Source organism: Aquarana catesbeiana, linkage group LG02 (genome assembly GCF_042186555.1).
Source record: "Aquarana catesbeiana isolate 2022-GZ linkage group LG02, ASM4218655v1, whole genome shotgun sequence".
NCBI lineage: Eukaryota > Metazoa > Chordata > Amphibia > Anura > Ranidae > Aquarana > Aquarana catesbeiana.
Window position 1 is genome coordinate 104,508,345 of NC_133325.1, and position 19,397 is coordinate 104,527,741.

The 19,397-nt window shown below is 38.0% G+C and overlaps 1 protein-coding gene across 3 annotated transcripts in view; it reads left to right on the top strand.

Annotated features, from left to right (window-relative positions):
• DCLK1 (doublecortin like kinase 1) overlaps positions 1-16,791 on the top strand; it is a 535,308-nt gene extending 518,517 nt beyond the window's left edge. For all 3 annotated transcript variants that reach the window (XM_073613310.1, XM_073613311.1, XM_073613312.1), the window contains one exon: positions 10,663-16,791. In XM_073613310.1, the coding sequence (XP_073469411.1) occupies positions 10,663-10,827 (165 nt within the window). In that variant the 3' untranslated portion in view covers positions 10,828-16,791. The remainder of the gene's footprint in view (positions 1-10,662) is intronic.
• The last annotated feature ends 2,606 nt before the right edge of the window (positions 16,792-19,397 follow it).

Genomic DNA, 19,397 nt, shown 5'->3' on the forward strand with positions numbered 1-19,397 from the left:
CTTTGAACAAGCTTCTGGTAGTGCTGAAGCCTGCTAGCAGCTTGTTTAAAGTGGCAATCAGCACTCCCTTTAGGATCTGTGTTCAGGCTGCTTTAAAAGCTTTAACAAAGCTTGCTAAAAGCTCTGCTAATGCTTTGTAAAAGCTTATTGTTCACATTACGCTTGTACAAACTGAAGCCTGTGTGAAACTGGACTAAATTGGAATCCCAGTGAATCATGTTCAATACCTAATTGGCTCCTAATGCTGTCTCATACCTGCTGCACAGGGTATCACAGGAGGCTGATATCAAGACGGATTTAGGTGCTTATTCTGGCTGCATTAAAAATCAATTTTTTTATGTTTTTATGATCACATAACTGCATTGGTTGGTGTATTTGTATATCTGTCTGGACTTCAGCTTTAGGTGTTCATAGTCAAATCTAATAATTATGTGGCCACCTGTGTTGACCAGCCATGTCTCGGTAGCCAGACTCCTTGGTTACAATGCTGCCAGTTATACCTTATTTTGGCAAGTCACAAGTACAGCTGGTTGCCTTCTCCATTAGATTGTTTGAATGCAAACAGTTTGCATTTGGCGTTAGTGTGACAGAACTGAATCTTATGTCAGCTTGGATTCCTTAATTCCATGTTTGCCTATTTTTCTCCAAACAGAAGAAGATGGCAGAGACTCGCACAGAACTGCATAGAAAACATAATTTACTGGCCGCCACTTATTTTGCAGTTTAAGCTTTCATAAATAATACATTAATGGATGCGCTGCTGTTTAAGAAGCTGCAATCCCTACCATTCTCATTAGCACTATGTGGTGTTATTTTTCACAGCGGCACTTCTGTGGGAATTTGCCATCTTTGTTAACACGCTGGAATTGATGGCTTTACGTGCGAAGGGTGCATTAGCGGCATCCTGTGCTTTTACAGCTGTCTACTTAACCGCCCGACATATTTCAATACATTAAAATTAAGGGAGTTATTACTTTGTAGTAAAATAAAGCCATAATGTTGTTTTAAGTCCCCCAAACTCTTCCTGTGGAAATGTAACAAAGCAGTTTTACATTAACTGCTACATGACTAATATAGCTCAGTGTTCTTTAATACAATTGTATATTACAACCAAAAGGAACAATATGGATATACACAAAGCATAGTAAGCAGACGCTGATTATATGGCTGTCTAAAGTGGAAACTGATAAGTCAACGTTCTGATTCATTTTATGGATATATTTTATTTATAAGAAGTGTCGTGTACACTGGGGAAAGAAACCAGACTAGTGTTGGTTACAAGCTTATAATTTTAAGGTAAAGTCTTCATTTTGCATAATACCCATAATACCCTCCCTCGACACACATATACGCTTGCAAAATTCCTCTTACTTATTCATATATACTGTGTGACAGGCTAGGCTACCTCTGCCTTGTTAGGAAATTCTAGTCTGACATTTATAATCCAAGTGATAGTTAAGATCCAACCTCAGTATTTTAGCAAAGGGAAGGAGAATTGTAACCACATGGTTGACATACCATGGAGAAAACCATTTGTAAAAACGAAAAAAAAGTGATTTAGTATTTGCTGCAGACGAGGGGGCAACTAGGAATATATATCAGATATATTAGGAAAAAAGATTTACAAGGAAACCATTTATATATTATTGATGGAAAACTGTAATGTCTTTTTATATGGTTACTAAGAGGAGGAGCTACATTTTAAAATAGACCTACCAGTTACTGTAAGTCTGCATGAATCAATTCCTGACACAAAATACAGCAACAGTATAATTTTCCAAACAACTACTTGAGCTCTGTTCCAGTGACTTTGTCGCTGTTTCACTAAAGGCAAATAGGTTGCTCAGGTTGAAAGGGTATTTTTGCTTTGCAAGGATATTTTCTTTAACATTGTGAATGTGGAGAAAGTTTGCAAAGAATACTCAATCATGTGAAAGGAATTTTTTTTAAAAAAGTGCATTTTTGCTTGCACATGATTGGATGATGAAGATCAGCAGAACGTCACCTCATTCACTAAGCTAGGCAGAAAATTCCCTTGCAAAGTGAAAGTTCCCCTGTAAAGTGAACAGCCTATTTGCCTTTAGTAAATCAACTTCTTTACCCTGACCAGGTGTCTCCAAACTTTTCAAACAAAGGGCCAGTTTATTGTCCCTCAGACCTTAGGAGGGCCAGATTGTGGCCAATGGGGGAAGAAAATGTCCCAGGCCTAGCATCGGTCAGAAAAAATATTTCCTCAGGGTGTGTGGTCAGTAGGAGTAGTGCCCCTATTAGTAGGAGGGATAGTATCCCATCATTGGTATCAGTGGAAGAATTAGTGCCCCATTGTTGGTGTCAGTGGGTGGAATGGAGCCCCAAGGGCTTGTCAAAGGCTAGCAAAGGCCACATCTGGCCCTCAACTACTTGAGCTCCATTCCAGTGACTTTGTGGCTGTTTCACTAAAGGCAAATAGGTTGCTCAGGTTGCAAGGGTATTTTCGCTTTGCAAGGATATTTTCTTTAGCATTGTGAATGTGGAGAAAGTTTGCAAAGAATACTCAATCATGTGAAAGAAATTTTTTTTTTTTAAAAGTGCATTTTTGCTTGCACATGATTGGATGATGAAGATCAACAGAACATCACCTCATTCACTAAGGACACATCTGGCCCTTGGGCCACAGTTTGGAGACCCCTAACCTAGACTGAGATGATATAAACTCCAACATTGCCGCTGTGCAGCAAATTACAAGGTGAGAGGCCGCAGCATGACACTGATCAGTGTCATATATTATTGAACATAGCCAAGAACTTCTCAGGCAACAGCATTAAAGCTGGCCATACACTGAATGAAATTTAAATCAGTGTGTGGTGGCCCCTCTCTACAGAAGTCAATTGTTTGATCAGCTTCTGACGAAGGGACATTTTTGAACATTTTCCTTGTTCAGCAGCTAGAGCAAATCAGCTGCAGTCACTGATCAGTGTATTCTGACAGCAGTGGGTACCAACGTCAGAATGCAATGTCCCAATAGGTGAGGTGATTCCTCCATCCGCCTTATTTGCCTACTGGCTGAGCGAAAATAAAAAACTAACTGTATATGGCCAGTTTTACATGATTGTGTCATCTCTGTCCAGCATCTCAGCCCAGAAAGTAGATGATGCCTGAAGACAGATAGCACTGTTTTCTGAAAAGAAAAACAGATAACGGTATTATCAGCGGAATCATTGTGATTCCTGAAAGATAAAAACAGTTGAGAGTGTTAAATTGGGTGAAATTACTGCGCTTACCATGCAACAGTGAGAATGCAGCGGCTAACACTACAATATGACAAAATAGAAAACGTGAATGAATAAAAGTGCAGCGCTATGAAAACGAAAAGTATATACCATATGTGGCAAGTATATATAAATATTTGTTGTGACAAACAAAATTCATGTAAGCTAGTGTGACAAGGCATGCGCAAAAATGAACTGCATCACCGAGTCAACAATATCTCATGAACTGCAATAACATATAAATGGTGACCCAAAATAAAGTGCATCAGTGCAAAGAAAATTCAATACATATAGAATAAATGCAAAGAAAAACACAAATACATAAGTGCAAAGCAATGAAAAATCACTGAAAAGTGAATAAAGTTCAATGAAAACCACGTCAAACTAGGTCTGCTGAAACGTCCACACTGAGAACCAAAGTGATCAAAGTCTGGGACATAGGCAAATAGAAGAACCAAGTCTGATGTCAAATCACCCGGGATAGTGCGTCCTCCACCAGGGGTAAGAGATGGGTACTCTTACCGGAGACTGTGGACCCACGTGCCAGCAGCAGCGAGTCAACCAAGCTTTGAGGAAGGAAATCGGAACTCCAATGCCGGTCACCGATAGTCCCAACGTTATACACCAAGATCCCGTCCAATGGATGTTCAAACATGGGGGGGTCATAAGAAGAAAAACGCCTCCACATAGTGTAGATCAAAAGGGTGGATTTATTTTAAAAATAGTACATAGATCGTAAAGATGCGTACAATTAAAGTGTGATCACAGGTTCAAACTCAATATGAAGAGCTAGGCTTCTATTTGCCTCTGTCCCAGACTTTGATCATACTTCTACCACTTTGGTTCTCAGTGTGGACATTTCAGCATACCAAGTTTGACTTGGTTTTCATTGAGCTTCATTCACTTTTCAGTGATTTTTCATTGCTTTGCACTTATGTATTTGTGTTTTTTCTTTGCATTTATCCTATATGTATTGAATTTTCTTTGCACTGATGCACTTTATTTTGGGACACTGTTTATGTTATTGCAGTTCATGAGATATTGTTGACTCGGTAATACAGTTCATTTTTGCACATGCCTTGTCACACTAGCTTACATGAATTTTGTTTGTCACAACACATATTTATATATACTTGCCACATATGGTATATGCTTTTCGTTTTCATAGAACTGCACTTTTATTCATTAACTTATTAGTGTTACACTAACACATTACTTATGCATTGTACATGAAAAAAGAGATGTAAAATGAGAATCAAAGTTCTGATCATCAGAGTTCACCATGTAAACTGATAACTAGGATATGATGTGAGTGATTAGAAGAGATTTTCTTTCACCATGGACCAGTTGTGGTCTGCCGCATCTGGGTGTATCCTTTGCCATACAATAGCATTACCATGAGTAGAAGCTAGCACATGTTGAGTTGACTAAAGCTGGGTATATACATATCGAAATTCAGCTGGTTCAGCAGGAACCGGATGAATTCCAACCTGTGTTCGGCCCTGTCTGTTCAACAGAAGGCAATCGTTAGACTGGCTTCTGTCAAACAATCCTACTGTTAAACCAGCATTCGATCAGTCGCTGCAGTTCAGTGTATTCTGACATGGGGGGGTGCCCTCTATAAGAATACAGTAGCGCAGCAGGAAAGAACCCTGCATTCACATCACCTTTGTTGGTGCAGGAAATTGTGTTCTTTTTCATTCAGCTTACTGGTTGAATGTAAAAAACAAAACAAAAAACAGTGAATTCCCAGTTTAGATAAACCCTATAGACCTTTGGTGATAAGGTGAGAGAGATACACCTGTATTATATGTACATATTTATATAAAAAAATTAAGATTTGTTAAATTACTACCCATCAGTTAAACTGGTGACAATAGCAAGTAGAAAGCAATGTTCTCCAAGGACAGAGCTGCCAAACTTATTCCCTCAAATACAGTACATCCGCAATAGTATCCTACAAGGGGGCATTGCAGTATGCAAACCAGATACTACCACCAGTTCTCTGAGATAAATCTGCAAAGGTGTATTAATATATTTGTGGCACTTTCGTTTAAGGTTACCTCAAGTAACTTACCTGCAAATAGTGTTCAGGTTTAAAGCCATCAAACAATCTCTGAGATATTAAAGTGGACCTTAATGCCCTGTACACACGGTCGGATTTTCTGACGGAAAATGTGTGATAGGACCTTGTTGTCGGAAATTCCGAAAAGAAAAGAAAAACTGTGCGCTAAAGGTGTAAAGGTAAGAATGCCAAATAATGTGCAAAAATGTAAATCCAAAATAAAATAAAAATATATAAACTGAAAAAATATATAATGTACTTACTACTTACTCTCAATGGTAGCTTAATCTGATAGTATTAAGAATCAGTGCAAATATGCATATGAATCAACAAATACAACATCTATAAATCATCAGATATGAATATATGATTCAAATAAAAACATAAAGTGCCTTGTGCAATGGATCTACAGCAGTAGATTATGATGTGCAATATACAATAAAAGTGCCAAGTGACCACACATAAGTGAAAATATAACAATTTCCAAAATTGTTATGTCAAGTGATCCGTGTTCAGTAATAAAGGTATTAAAATTGTCCATAAAATCCAACATGCTCCAAAAAAATCTGCTTTGAAAACCATGCTCCAGTGTGCATCCAGTGACCCCCCCAGGGAAAGCCGCACACCTCAGAGCGTGTGACTCAGCTGTGACACTGAGTCAAAACACATTTTGGAGCCCCTCCACGGCTCAGTATTTATATCCAGGTACACAGCTCAGGCAGTAGTTCCACAGTAAGGGAAGATGAAAAGAAAAGACTGGATAGTGTATTACCATTTATAAAAATTTATTGCAATAAAAACATTCCCCACAATGGGGTACTCACAAGCTTCGGGTGCATCAGTGCACCAATCTAAACACAGCCTCCAAATAACGAGTGTCAGGCACGGTGAAGTGTGCGTCACATCACACCAAGAGAGAAAGCTCCGTGTTCCGTCCTCGCCCCTCCCTTACGCGTGTTTGACACAAGGTCACGTGTCTTCATCAGGGGGATATTCCAACCGTGTGTGGGCTCCATCACACATTTTCCATCGGAATTTCCGACACACAAAGTTTGAGAGCATGCTATAAAATTTTCTGACAACAAAATCCGTTGTCGGAAATTCCGATTGTGTGTACACAAATCCGACGCACAAAGTGCCACGCATGCTCAGAATAAATTAAGAGTCGAAAGCTATTGGCTACTGCCCTGTTTATAGTCCAGACTATGTGTTTTACGTCACCGCGTTTAGAACGATCAGATTTTCCAACAAGTTTTTGTGTGACCGTGTGTATGCAAGACAAGTTTGAGCCAACATCCGTCGGAAAAAATTCATGGATTTTGTTGTCGGAATGTCCGATCAATGTCTGACCGTGTGTACAGGGCAATACTGTGAACCATTTAACCTTCTGAAAGTAAAAAGGCCTCCCTATAAGCAGGTATTATTAAATACTAATCTTGCCTTTATAAACTACACACAGTAGTCTGTCGGCTGTCATTGCACTGTCCAGTGAGATTGCACAATAGAAGCTATTTACATAGTTACAATTTATTTATTTAATTTTTATTAGAAAACAGCTTTATTAAAGAGGAAGTAAACCCTGATGTGTTTTACTTCCTCCTTATTTCCCTGCAAAGGTAAAGCATAATGGGCTACTATGCATCGCATAGTAGCTCATTATGTGTCACTTACCTGAAACCAAAGCCTGCAGTGTCACTGCTGTCCCCACTAGCAGCGAGCCTCCATCTTCGCCCCTCTTCCTTCCGGGGCCACAAACTCTGGCTCTGTGACTGGTCGGAGTCGCGTGACGTCATGCCGACCCCTTTAGAAATGGCACGATCTGCCCTTTCTAAAGTGCACATTCAGCATAGACATCGGCGCACAGCTTTATTGTAAATATCTCCTAAACCGTGAAGGTTTAGGAGATATTTCCAGCACCTACATTGACATCCCTCTTACAAGCCTGGATTGAGGGGGGCGTTGCTTGCATCCAATTCCATGCCACCCTCTTCCTGGCCATGAAAAGCTTTTAATGCAAGAATATAGCAAGGAATTTGTCAATGCCCAGGTCTGGAAGTAAGCCAATTAGGCATTACTAGGTCCAGGGCAATCGGTACCATTTCATCGTGTAGGAAGCGGGTCATCTGAAGCCAATATGTCTGGATAATCAGGCAAGCCCACAGCAAGTGATAGAAAGTGCTGGGGACTGAGACACATAGAGGACACATTGGATTGCAGTTAGGTTGGTATTGGGAAATCCGCTGGGGAGTGAGATAAGCCTGGTGTATGATATACTATTGTGTTAACTGGTCTGAGGGAGAGAGAGGTCCGTTTAGTGGGATCTGGGCCAAGTATAACATCTAATACAGAGGGTGTGGACAGGAAGGGGTAGGAAGCAGGGAACTGGGTGCACAGAGCATGATGAAGTTAAATGTGATTTGGGACATAGTTACACATTTAGATTGGAAAAAGACATTTGAATGTTCTATGTCAACCAACAGAAAAATAAATATATAGAAAACCTTCATGGTTGATCAAGAAAAAAAAAAAAAACGTATAATGCATGGTCCAATTTGCTCCAGCCAGGGAAAACCTAATTTGTTCCTGATCCCCCAGAAGGCATTCGGATAATCTCTGGATCAGCTACCCCTGGTGTTATTACCAATAAATATTAGTATCTGGTTATATTTTGTGCATTTAGGAATGTATTCAGCTCTTTTTAAAACAATCTACTGAGCTGGCCAGAACTAGTTGCTGTGGGAGTCCATTCTGCATTTTTGCAGCTCTTACTGTGAAGAAGCCTTTCCATATGTGGAGGTTAAATCTGTTTTCCGCCAAAATGTAAAGAATGCCAGCTTGTCCCTTTGTAATGACCTGAAAGTGAATAACTCTATACCAAGTTGACTGTATGGACCACTTATGAATATGAGTACTGGTTGACTAGTTTGAATAAAGTGATTACTGAAGCTTTTTGTGATCTGTCAGCGAAGGAATGCAGTTTCAGGCAGGTAATTATATTTTCTGTCCAGCTCGAAGGTCAAGTTATTCCAAATTTACCTTAATTTTTGTTGTGTTTGATTCATCTGTAAATCCTAATGCTTCCATATGTGATACTTAACCATTACATCAGTATTTGTATTCATCCATTGCATACAATCTAATTCTCTGTAACACCGCTTATTGCAGCTTACCTATTGTCATTGAAACAAAATGTACCCTGCAATTGTCTTGTCTGCAATGTTTTTTGATGAAGAATATTAATTATCCTGCTAATATGAAATGTCATTGCCCAAACCAATCACCATTAGAATACCTTATATAGCGATAGAGTATTGTACGATGTTAGCCATCAATTAATGCAGAAGGTTTAACCACTTTAAGACCGGGCCTATTTTTCAAACTTGTTTACAAGTTAAAATATTTTTTTTTTGCTAGAAAATTACTTAGAACCCCAAACAGTATATATATATATATATATATATATATATATATATATATATATATATATATACATATATATATATATATATATATATATTTTTTTTTTTTTTTTTTCTAACACCCTAGAGAATAAAATTGCGGTCGTTGCAATACTTTCTGTCACACCGTATTTGTGCAGCGGTCTTACAAGCGCACTTTTTTTGGAAAAAATACACTTTTTTAAATTAAAAAATAAGACAACAGTAAAATTAGCCCATTTTTTTTATATTGTGAAAGATAATGTTACATCGAGTAAATTGATACCCAACATGTCAAGCTTCAAAATTGCGCCCACTCGTGGAATGGCGACAAACTTTTACCCTTAAAAATCTCCATATGCAACGTTTAAAAAATTCTACAGGTTGTATGTTTTCAGTTACAGAGGAGGTCTAAGGCTAGAATTATTGCTCTCGCTCTAGCAATCGTGGTGATACCTCACATGTGTGATTTGAACACCGTTTACATATGCGGGCACTGCTCATGTATGCGTTCGCTTCTGCACGCGAGCTTGGCTGGACGGAGCACGTTTAAAAATGTATTTATTTTTTTCTTATTTATGTTACCTTGTATTTTTTATTTTTACACTGTTCTTTAAAAAAAAAATTGTGTCACTTTTATTCCTATTACAAGGAATGTAAACATTCCTTGTAATAGAAGAAAAAGCATGACAGGACCTCTTAAATATGAGATATGGGGTCAAAAAGACCTCAGATCTCATATTTACACAAAAATGCAATAAAAAAAAATGTTTTTTGAAAAAAAAAATTTTTAAATGTTGCTTTAAGAGCTATGGGCGGAAGTGACGTTTTTACTTCACTTCCGCCCTGTATTGGTATGGAGCTGTTTGGGGGCATCTTCCCCTCACTCAGCTCCATACCACAGAGGACACAGGATGCGATCGCCTCTGCCGCTACCGACGGCTCCGGTAAGTGGCGGAGGGATGCCAGAGCGCGGCGGGAGGGGGGGCACTCTCCCACCGCCGATAAAAGTGGTCTTGCAGTGAATCTGCTGCAGAAACCACTTTTATCTGAAAGCGGGCTGTCTGCTGAAGAAGCGGATACCGGGGTTATGGCAGCTAGCTGCTGCTATAACAACAATATTCCTCTTTAAACAGCCAACGTATAACAACGGCGGGCGGTCCGTAAGTGGTTAAGTGATATTCTTTACTGGCTAATATTAAAGTATAACTAAAGGCAAATTTTTTTTTTTTTTTTTTTTTTTTTTAGCTTTGGATAGAGTGGAGAAGGACTATTACGCTTGTCAGTTTCTATTGCTGTCTGTGCCTACGTTAAGGATATTCACCCTCTCTATTTGTCCTGTGTACCATCATCATTGAAAGTGAAAGTAAAAGAAAATTCCAAATTTTGGGTTGTCCCTTTAGAAAAGTAATAGAGGGGACGTCTTCCAATGGGGAGACCTGGGGGTCCCCAAGAGATTCTCTTAATTTGCAGGGATTTCCTCTCACTTTCTGTTTGGCTATGGGACAGGAAGTGAAGGAAACTCTTGCAAGGGGGCACAAATTGTAAAAAAGAAAAAGAAATCTGGCTCTTTGGACCTGCTTTATCCAAAATGAAAAAAAAAAAAATTGCCTATTGTTCTACTTTAAGGTATTAAAGATGCAAACTTTTGTGATGCCTCAGATCCTTTCATCAAGCGTTAGACAATAAATGTATAGCGTATCACCTAAACGGCAAACTTTCTGCATTACCGAAAACATAATTTAGATGATCATGAGCATTTCAGTGTTATTCATATATTGTCTTTCCTTGTCAATGGTAATAGACTTCCTTTACGTGATTGGTTTGGGGTATAGGTTTTTGGTTGATTGGCTGAATATGAACTCACTTTAATTATTTAACACAGCTCTTTGTCCTTTCTTTACCCTACTAGACCACCGCTCTTGATAAGGAGAGGCAGGTTTTCAGACGAAGACGCAACCAGGATGTGAGAAGGCGGTTCATGGCCCAGCCAGCTGCACCAGAACTCACTTCAGAATCAGAGGACTATTCACCAAGCTCATCTGAGACTGTTCGCTCACCTAACTCACCCTTTTAAGGAAACACTTTAAATCTTGGCTTAACCCTTCGAGACGTCAGAATGGAAGCCGTTTAGAAATCTGTTGTGGACATTACAATTTATGATGTTTCTAGGTGTGAAAGAGAGAGCAAGTAAGGCGGGTGAAAGCATGATATCTTTTTGGATGTCTTCAGCACTATAGGGTAAATGTTTATGTGTTAAATTTACTGATGAATGAATGACAAGGCTGCAAAATTCCTGGCGGCCAACTGCAGAGAGAATATAGGTTTGGCGCTCAGTAAAATTACGACCTTTGAGCAGATATGGAAACATGTTTGATAGTGAAAGAATTAGTGAAAGAGCAGGTTATAACACAGAGATCCTTTTATGACATTCAATAGTTCAGAGGTAAGTTGTGTTCATTTATTCACAGCTGAGGTAGGTCATGATGGGTTATGATTTTAATGGTTCTAAAAAACAATCAGAATTGGAGAAGCTCAGACTCTGAGTGTATGCATGCTTGAACACAGATATATCCTTAAAAATACATTTGCTAGAATGGATTTTGCACCTTCATGTGCTTTAATTTATTTTTTTACAGAGCAAAAAAGCCTTGCAGCATCTGATTTTCCTTTCTAGTCTTCTTCTGCAAAGGACAAATTGTTTCTTTTTGTTGCCCTGTGACACCACACATTTTTTTTTTTGTAAATAACTATATGATGCAGGACAACAAACAGTAAGCAATTTGTACTGATGATATGTAAATCTCGCTTAAAAGCACAAATATAAGCTGTAAGGAAAAGGAAGAGTACCTGTACCAACCAGATGAATAAAGTTAGTTGAGGGACAGTATTTTAATGTGGATATACAGCTAGACAATACAGGGTTTCTCAGCCTATGGCATACATACAGAAACAAGGCTGTGGTTGTTTTTTTAAAAACTAGGCAAGGATATATGGCAGTAATTGTTTTATGAGACATAGGGGTTGATTTACTACAACTGGTGAGTGCAAACTCTGGTGCAGATTTACTTTTTCTCATCAGCAGCATATAGCAGTCTTGTGACTTCTCTCAGTGTCCAGCTGAGCACCAGTTAAAGCTTGTAGGAGGAGTTTTTATTCAACTCTAACTGTCCTATGATGCTGCATGACTCCTGACCCTCTGTCTGGATAGTGCTGATTGGCTCTGTGCTGATCATATGCACCCACCCAAGAAGAAAAAACTCTCTAGCAATACACACCAAACTGAGCATGTGCAGAGTGCCCCCAAGGCTCTGTACTATCAGCAAATGGATTGGGGACAGTAAAGAGGGGGACGATCAGAGAAGACAGGATCAAACAGCCTTTTTACACAGTGCAGAGGATTAACCCCTTAGGTTCCACAGTGAGTATAACAAGCATGCTTTACTGCATATACAGACTGATTTTACTGTTGTGGGTTTAGTAACACTTTAATTGAACAAGCTAAAATTGGAAGCTGATTGACTACCATAAACAGCTGCACCAGATGTAGCATTCTCCAGTTTTAGTAAGTCAACCCCTTTGCTTATTGTTATTTTTCGGTTATTGTTCCCTATGTTTTCCTAATTATTAGGCATAAACAAGCTATTGAGACTGATTCACCAGTTACAAATTGCAGTCCCTTATAAAAGAAAACATAATGAAGAATGGGAGTTGGACAAAAGAAATTAGCTTATAGGATGTGCTCCACATTGCTTAGGCAAATAACAAAAATCTATAAATAATCGGTCCGAGAAATAAATAAGCCACCTTTGATGACCTCTGTTCTAACATGCTAGTTTTTCTGATATACTGGAATAAGATGCAGATCAAACATCTGGATTTGACCTTGACTTTACTTGATTGTTACTTGTTCCTGGTCAATAACTCAGACCAGGTCAACAACTCAGGCAACTTATGAGATGGTAGGCTATGTATTTCCCTTGTGAACGTTTTTTTTTTTCAATGGCAATAGCATTGCTTGTTTCTGTAATTTGCATATTTGTGTTTAAAATAGTTTTTTTATTACATCCTAATTTTTCTCACAAATATAAGTAGGCAACCACAATGGGTAGAAAGGGAGGAGTTTGTGGAATCAAATTAATTTACTGCTATTTGAGTGCCTAGGTCCTAAAAAAATAAATGACACTCTGGAAACAAATACTACAGCTTAAAAAACAAAAATCTGAATTAAATATGTTGATGCGTAATTAAATTATATTACAAATACACTGTATATGTTAAATATATATATACCTATACTGTACACAGGGCGATTCTATTAATGGATTTGTAACCAAGCCAACCGATTTTGTTTTGAACATTTCACCAACTCAGTCTAGGTGGATCCTGGTGGGCACAATGAGCTCCTTTGACGTCTTTTTACTAATAAGAACCCTATGATCCCAATCCATTTGTCAAATCACATTCCATGCCCTGGCCCTCGAGGCTCACAATCTTAAATCAAGCAGGTGGTCAACTGAATTTACAGGTGGCCACTTTAAACTAAGCTATCTGTTTTAGGTGGATGTACACTTTAAGTTAGGATTTCTATTTTGATTTTCCCATTGCCTGATGGAGTGTTTGAAATGCAATAGGATCACTGAGCCCTTAAATACCTACAGGCCACTGCTGACCCTTCTGTTGTTGTACAATGACAGTTTCCAGCATGTCCTGCCGCCACACAGAATTCTGATTTGGCCAATAGTGACCTCAATAGTGAACCAGTGGAGACATTCTGTTGTCTTTTAAATTTACAGGTAATGTAAGTAATAACTAATATCATGATACAAAAGAAAACACAACACATTCACCAGTTTTAATCTATGTATTTTAGCAGTACCTCAGTTTTTAAATCAGCGATCTTTATTTAATGAGGCAAAAATAAATGTGCAAATTGTAGTCAATCAGAACAGCCAATTAGCAATCATTATATCATTGTTCTAGCTGCTTTAGCCCAATGAAAGGTGAATTCTGATTGGTTGCCGTGTTCTACCGTATTCTGCCATAAGCACCGCGCTTTATGCTACCTTTAAACTTCTCAAACTATTGCAAAGAACAATATGTGTGTGTATAAATTATGAGTTCCATTGCTTTTTGTATTTTGTTTTTTTTAATTTTCTCATTTCTAAATAAAGTGTTATCTCAACATACAATGGTTGGTTTTTAACAATGCTCACGTTTTCTAATATTGAAATGCATTGTAGTAAATAATAACATTAAAATATCCATTAAGATAGAACGTGAATGCCACCATCAGAAGCCAGCAGAGTTTATGTGCGGCCATATGCACAGTACATCTGTGTAGCTTTGCATCAGATACCAGTTAACAAGGCTGTATGTAAAGATTACTTAAAGGACACGCAAGCAGATAATGCCATCTTTTCATACATGCTCCTCTTTCTATAGGCACCACCCTAAGTTATATGAAAACGTAGGGTGGATGAAAACATGCTGAATTGTTTCATCTACCAGTCAAAAGCCTGTAAAGAAAGAGAAGATGGTTGCCTGTTAATAAGCCAGGAATGGTCTTGTTTTATTTTTACACATTCTCTACCTTTATTGCCCTGTTATTGGTACTGGCCCATGATTTCTGTATGGTCAATCCCAACCCTAAAATTGGATTGTATAGCATTAGGATAAGTATCCATAAGCATGAAATTTAAAAAGATCAGATGGCTTGTTTAGTGGATATGGTCGGTCACTTATGCAACCAATCAGACATTTGCTTTCATGAAACTGTTCTTGTAAAATTTTGAACATAGAGGAGAAACTGTAGTGTTGCATCTTATGAACAATCAGTAGTCAGCAGTGAAATGGTGTCCTTTTGACTGATATTGTAGGTTTTCCCTTACCTTCTAGAGTTAAAATGGCAGAATAGGTCCTTCCCATCCATCCAGTTATAATTTAGGAACCATAGATTCTCAGGTTACAAGTGTCTCTCAGGCTTTCGTACGACTTCCTATGCCAATACTAAAGGGAAGGAGGTAGCCTGTGTTGTCAGTCTAGTTAAAAGTTATCACAATGGTTTTGCCGTTAACTCTAACCCCTGCAAGTACACAACTGTATTTCCTAGATGTCTGCTTTGTTTTATATGACTAAGATGTCTCAAGCACTTTTCATTAGCAATACAATTAGGCTGAACATTGAGTGTTTGTAATGTGGATGACTTAATAAAAGAGTAAGAAATTGTCAGCAGGAGAAGGGTGAGAATCTCGGTCAGGATTTTTATTGCTATCTGTATTCCCATTCCTATTACTGCCAGGACAAAATGTATTGGGAAATGCCTTTCAACAGGGACACAGACAAAATTACATTTAGTAGAGTGAGGCCCGATAAAACGACAGTCCTTTTTTGCTGTTCGCGTCTTCCTGTCTTTATGGGGAACACCCAACTTTCACCATCCACCAATCACTGCCATCCTATGGCACACCTTTAGCAGTACACTTTTTTTCATTTAACGGAACTCTCTCCCTACCATAAAAGCACCACTTGGGTTTTATTTTCATCATCAACCCCCCACACACCCCCATAACAGTCAAAGGTTCCAAGTTCTCCCCTGACAGGAAATATGTGAGAATTTGCCCAGTTGGGTCATAGGCAGAAAAAGAAACCTGACAAAAATTAGCTTGTATTAGGTTTTAAAAACAAGCCCACCTCAGTCCCAGCATTTAGATCCTCTTAGAGTGCTTGGGGGTGGCGCCAGCAAGGTGTTAAGGTCTCTTGGAGAGGACAGTATTTCTTCACCATTGCACCAGCAGAGCTGTCCAGCACATGGAAGATATCCTTCTTTTCTGAAATATTTAACTGACTTTGCATTTTAACCTGACACTGCCATGTTCACCTGCATGCAGATACAGTATGTGCAACACCATTGACTGTAAAGTGTTTGTTGCTGGTTATGTATCTGTATGCACTTTGGTTAGTTCTGTGTTGTGTTAATGAAGCTAATTAAAAAATAAAGTGATGGGTAATCCAAAAGTTACAAGTTTTCACAGGATAGTCGGTGAGGGAAAATCTTCCAATGGGTACAGCTGTTCTGGTGACAGCTGTTTAACAAGGACTATAGTTGAAGAGATATCATTTTACTTTCTGCTGTGAAGGGAAATCTCCCCAATGAAACACAAACCACAAAAAAATCATGGATTTTAACCAATCCCTACTCTATCAAAAACTAAAAAAATATGTACACTTTTAAGTATGACTTACTGCTGATTGGTTGCCATGAGTTACTACCATTTTGACCACATAATCAAATTATTTACCAGGGCAAGATTGTTCATTTCCATCATTTTATGGCACAGCAATGCTGCGTTCTAGTTGTGGATGTCTACTGAATCTATAGAGCACCTTCAGATAATATCCAAGGACGATAATACAATGCTGCCTGCTTTTATAGCCAGAATGTGCTGAAAAGCACAACATAAAACTAGAAAGAAAGAAAAAGTTATTATTGCAAACAAATAAATCATATTCAAGTTCTTCAAGATAGAGTATTTAAATTGACGTGTGTTGGTACCAGATGAAATGTCTTTGGTATAATACATATATATAGTATATGCTGTATTAAAAAAATCACCAGATTTTAGAGAACCAGAATGGGCACATTGAAGTTATTTCATGTGTTACAGTTACCAGACTGGCTCATTGTGAGTGTTAAATAACACAGTACTAGTTTTATTATATACAAGTGTTACTTGTCCTTGATGGATAAAAAGACCTTTGCTCTTACTTTACATAACCACTAATACGTGTGTATATGAGTACATAAATAGTTTCAGTCACAAAAAAACCTTGAAAAGCTGCTGCTAATGGTCCTCGAAGGGTTAAGCCCTCCACTTTTTATTTTTTCTTTTATTTTTAAAAGAATGTGGTAAATTATGTTTTTCATGTCAGGTATACATCATATCTTCTGGCACACGTCAAACCCTCTGAGTGCTGATATGTAATTTAGTACTATATATATATATATATATATATATATATATATATATATATATATATACAGATACACATAGATCTTAAACATAAGGGAGTTAGGCATACAATATGCCAAGCTTGGCATGCTTGGCATATTGGGTGATGATGTTTCGGGTTCCCCTTTAGGACACAGGCCTTGGCAATGGCAAACATAGACCATAAAATGTACCTGCATGAGCATCATTTGTGTGATGTGATAGATAGATACATCGGCCTTTTTGAAGCCCTGAACTCTCTTATACTCAATAATTTGCAACTGAGGTTCACTTCCAACCAGTATTGTGTCAAGTGGAAATAAGAGGTGCATGTCTCAGTGCCAGTCAGGTAGGGAGTGGAGGAAGTACTTGTTGCCTGATGCCACCTAAAAATTACCAGAGTTTGGTCAGGGCATCATAGATGCTCCTCAAGATGCTTCTCTTCTGACCAAAAGTGAGCAGTTCCCAGGTTTATATGATTGTTGGATGAGACCCCAGCACCTGCCTGATCTTCATATCATGTAAATGTTCCCCTATATTCCAGAGGGACATTATGCAGCTGCACAGTCTAAACAAATGGTTCCTCCACCCCTGAATTGGATTTTGTTCATTAAAGCATCAAGGTAATTGCACACTTGCATTTCAGAATCATCTATTGTTATTTTGATTTTGTCAAGTTCCTCAGGGATATCTTCAAATTTAAAATGGGAAGACACAGGGTCTAATTTTTTAGCCAGCTTTATCAGACAAATGTTTACATCATCATGTTGTTTCATGAAGTAAGGGTGCTGATTTTATAAAAGTTAAAAGACTGGCCATTCATGATTATGTGCAAATTGGGAGTGAACATAAGAGCAGTAGAAACAGATACTTGGAGGACAACTGAAAAGCTTCAAATTAAAAATTTGATGTGAAAGAATTAGGGTCCATCATAGCAAAGAGTAGGGGTGTAAAGTCTTTCAAGTTTAGGAAAAGCCCAGCCTTTTCCATCATGAAGCCAGTAAAGGATAGTGCCCCCAAGACTCCAATTATGCCTGCTGCAGTCTCATGTTAATACAGACATTATAAACAGAGATAAACAATCTGCATTCCTGAGCCAATTTCGCACTGTCCAAACAAATTTGGGATTGGTAGAACTTTCCACAAGGAAATTCAGGTATCCCTGCCTAAAAGTACTATTTAGGAAGGTTGATATCAGGTGAACCTCTACAACAAAGTTTAATTATCTTTTTTCAAGGTAAAACCGACATATTTTAAATGATCACATGTAAATGTGCCAATCTTAAAAATGTGAACACACTCAGAGGGTTAATAAGCCAGCATAACAGTCATTATTTTAGTTTCATACACTTTGCTTTTTCGCCATTGTGTTTGATCATTTTTCAGAAACAAAATACTGCAATATTACTAATCTAGGGAATCACTATAACCAAATCAGTTGTTTTATATCACTTTTATCACATGATCTCTTTGTAACATTGTTGCAATGTAAACTCATAGTGGATATTTTCCTTTGAACTCTAGCCCAATTCCAGCTTTTTTTTTTAATTTTATGCTGTAAAGCAGGTGAAATTCAACTTTGTAAATAATATTGATCTTTCCTTACTTGCCATGCTTTGTACACACATTAAAATATTACTTGTGGCCAATGGATACTGTAGACCTAATCTAAACTGGTTCTCCACTTTAGATATATATACATTTATGTATGAAGCCATCTACAGTCACCACAAGACAACGGGCTAAATTAGAACATTTCCTGTGCAAGCATAGTTGACGAAAATACGTAATACAGTATGTATTGTTTATGAAGTTGATCTTGTGACTTGCCCTGTCTTACAGAATGAAATTTCTCAGAAACACAGAGATATTTTTTAAGGCTTACAATGGTGGTATAGGTGACTAACAATGTCTTTGTTTTGCTCAAGTAAATCAAACCATTTCTCGAGACTAAAACGTTACGGTTTTAGCTTTTTGCAGTAGTGTTCTAGATAATGAAACTTCATTCTTTGCAACATGTAAGCCATTAAAAGAAAACAAAGTAATCACTGTTCACCTTGGTGAACACGGTTCTTTAAAACTGTAGCAAATAGACAACTTCTTTCTAGCAACCAATACATTTCTTGCTTCAGACTGTTAGCAGGGAAGAATGAAACCTTTGTGATAGGAAATGTCATATCTTTACAGTAGCTTTCATCTCAATGTAAATGTGGTGCATACTACATAAAGCAAAGCTGAACCTGTGAATAAAATATTTAATGAATAAATTGACCCTGAGCCTTTGTTTCATTGCCACAGACTTTTCTGATTTGATTTTGTAAGCATGCAAGACTTACGTGGAATGTCCAGCTAGAGAGGTTGACTTATATCTTCCTAGGTCAGGACACACCTGAATTCATGGCTATGTAGGTTGCTGAATGTCTAACTGTCTTTGTTTAGGTTGGGCAGATGTTTGTTGACTGTGAATACGCCACTATGGTGGGTTAATGCCCACCTATTTCAGTTGAGGTTGATCTGGCATCATAAATGATTTCTATAGTGTTAAAATATGGATTATAAAACAGGTGGACTGCTGTTCTTGCCACCTCAAACATTCAGTTTCAGATTTTGAACTTTTTCTGATTATGTGTTATCAATCACCTAGCATAGCTGTCAG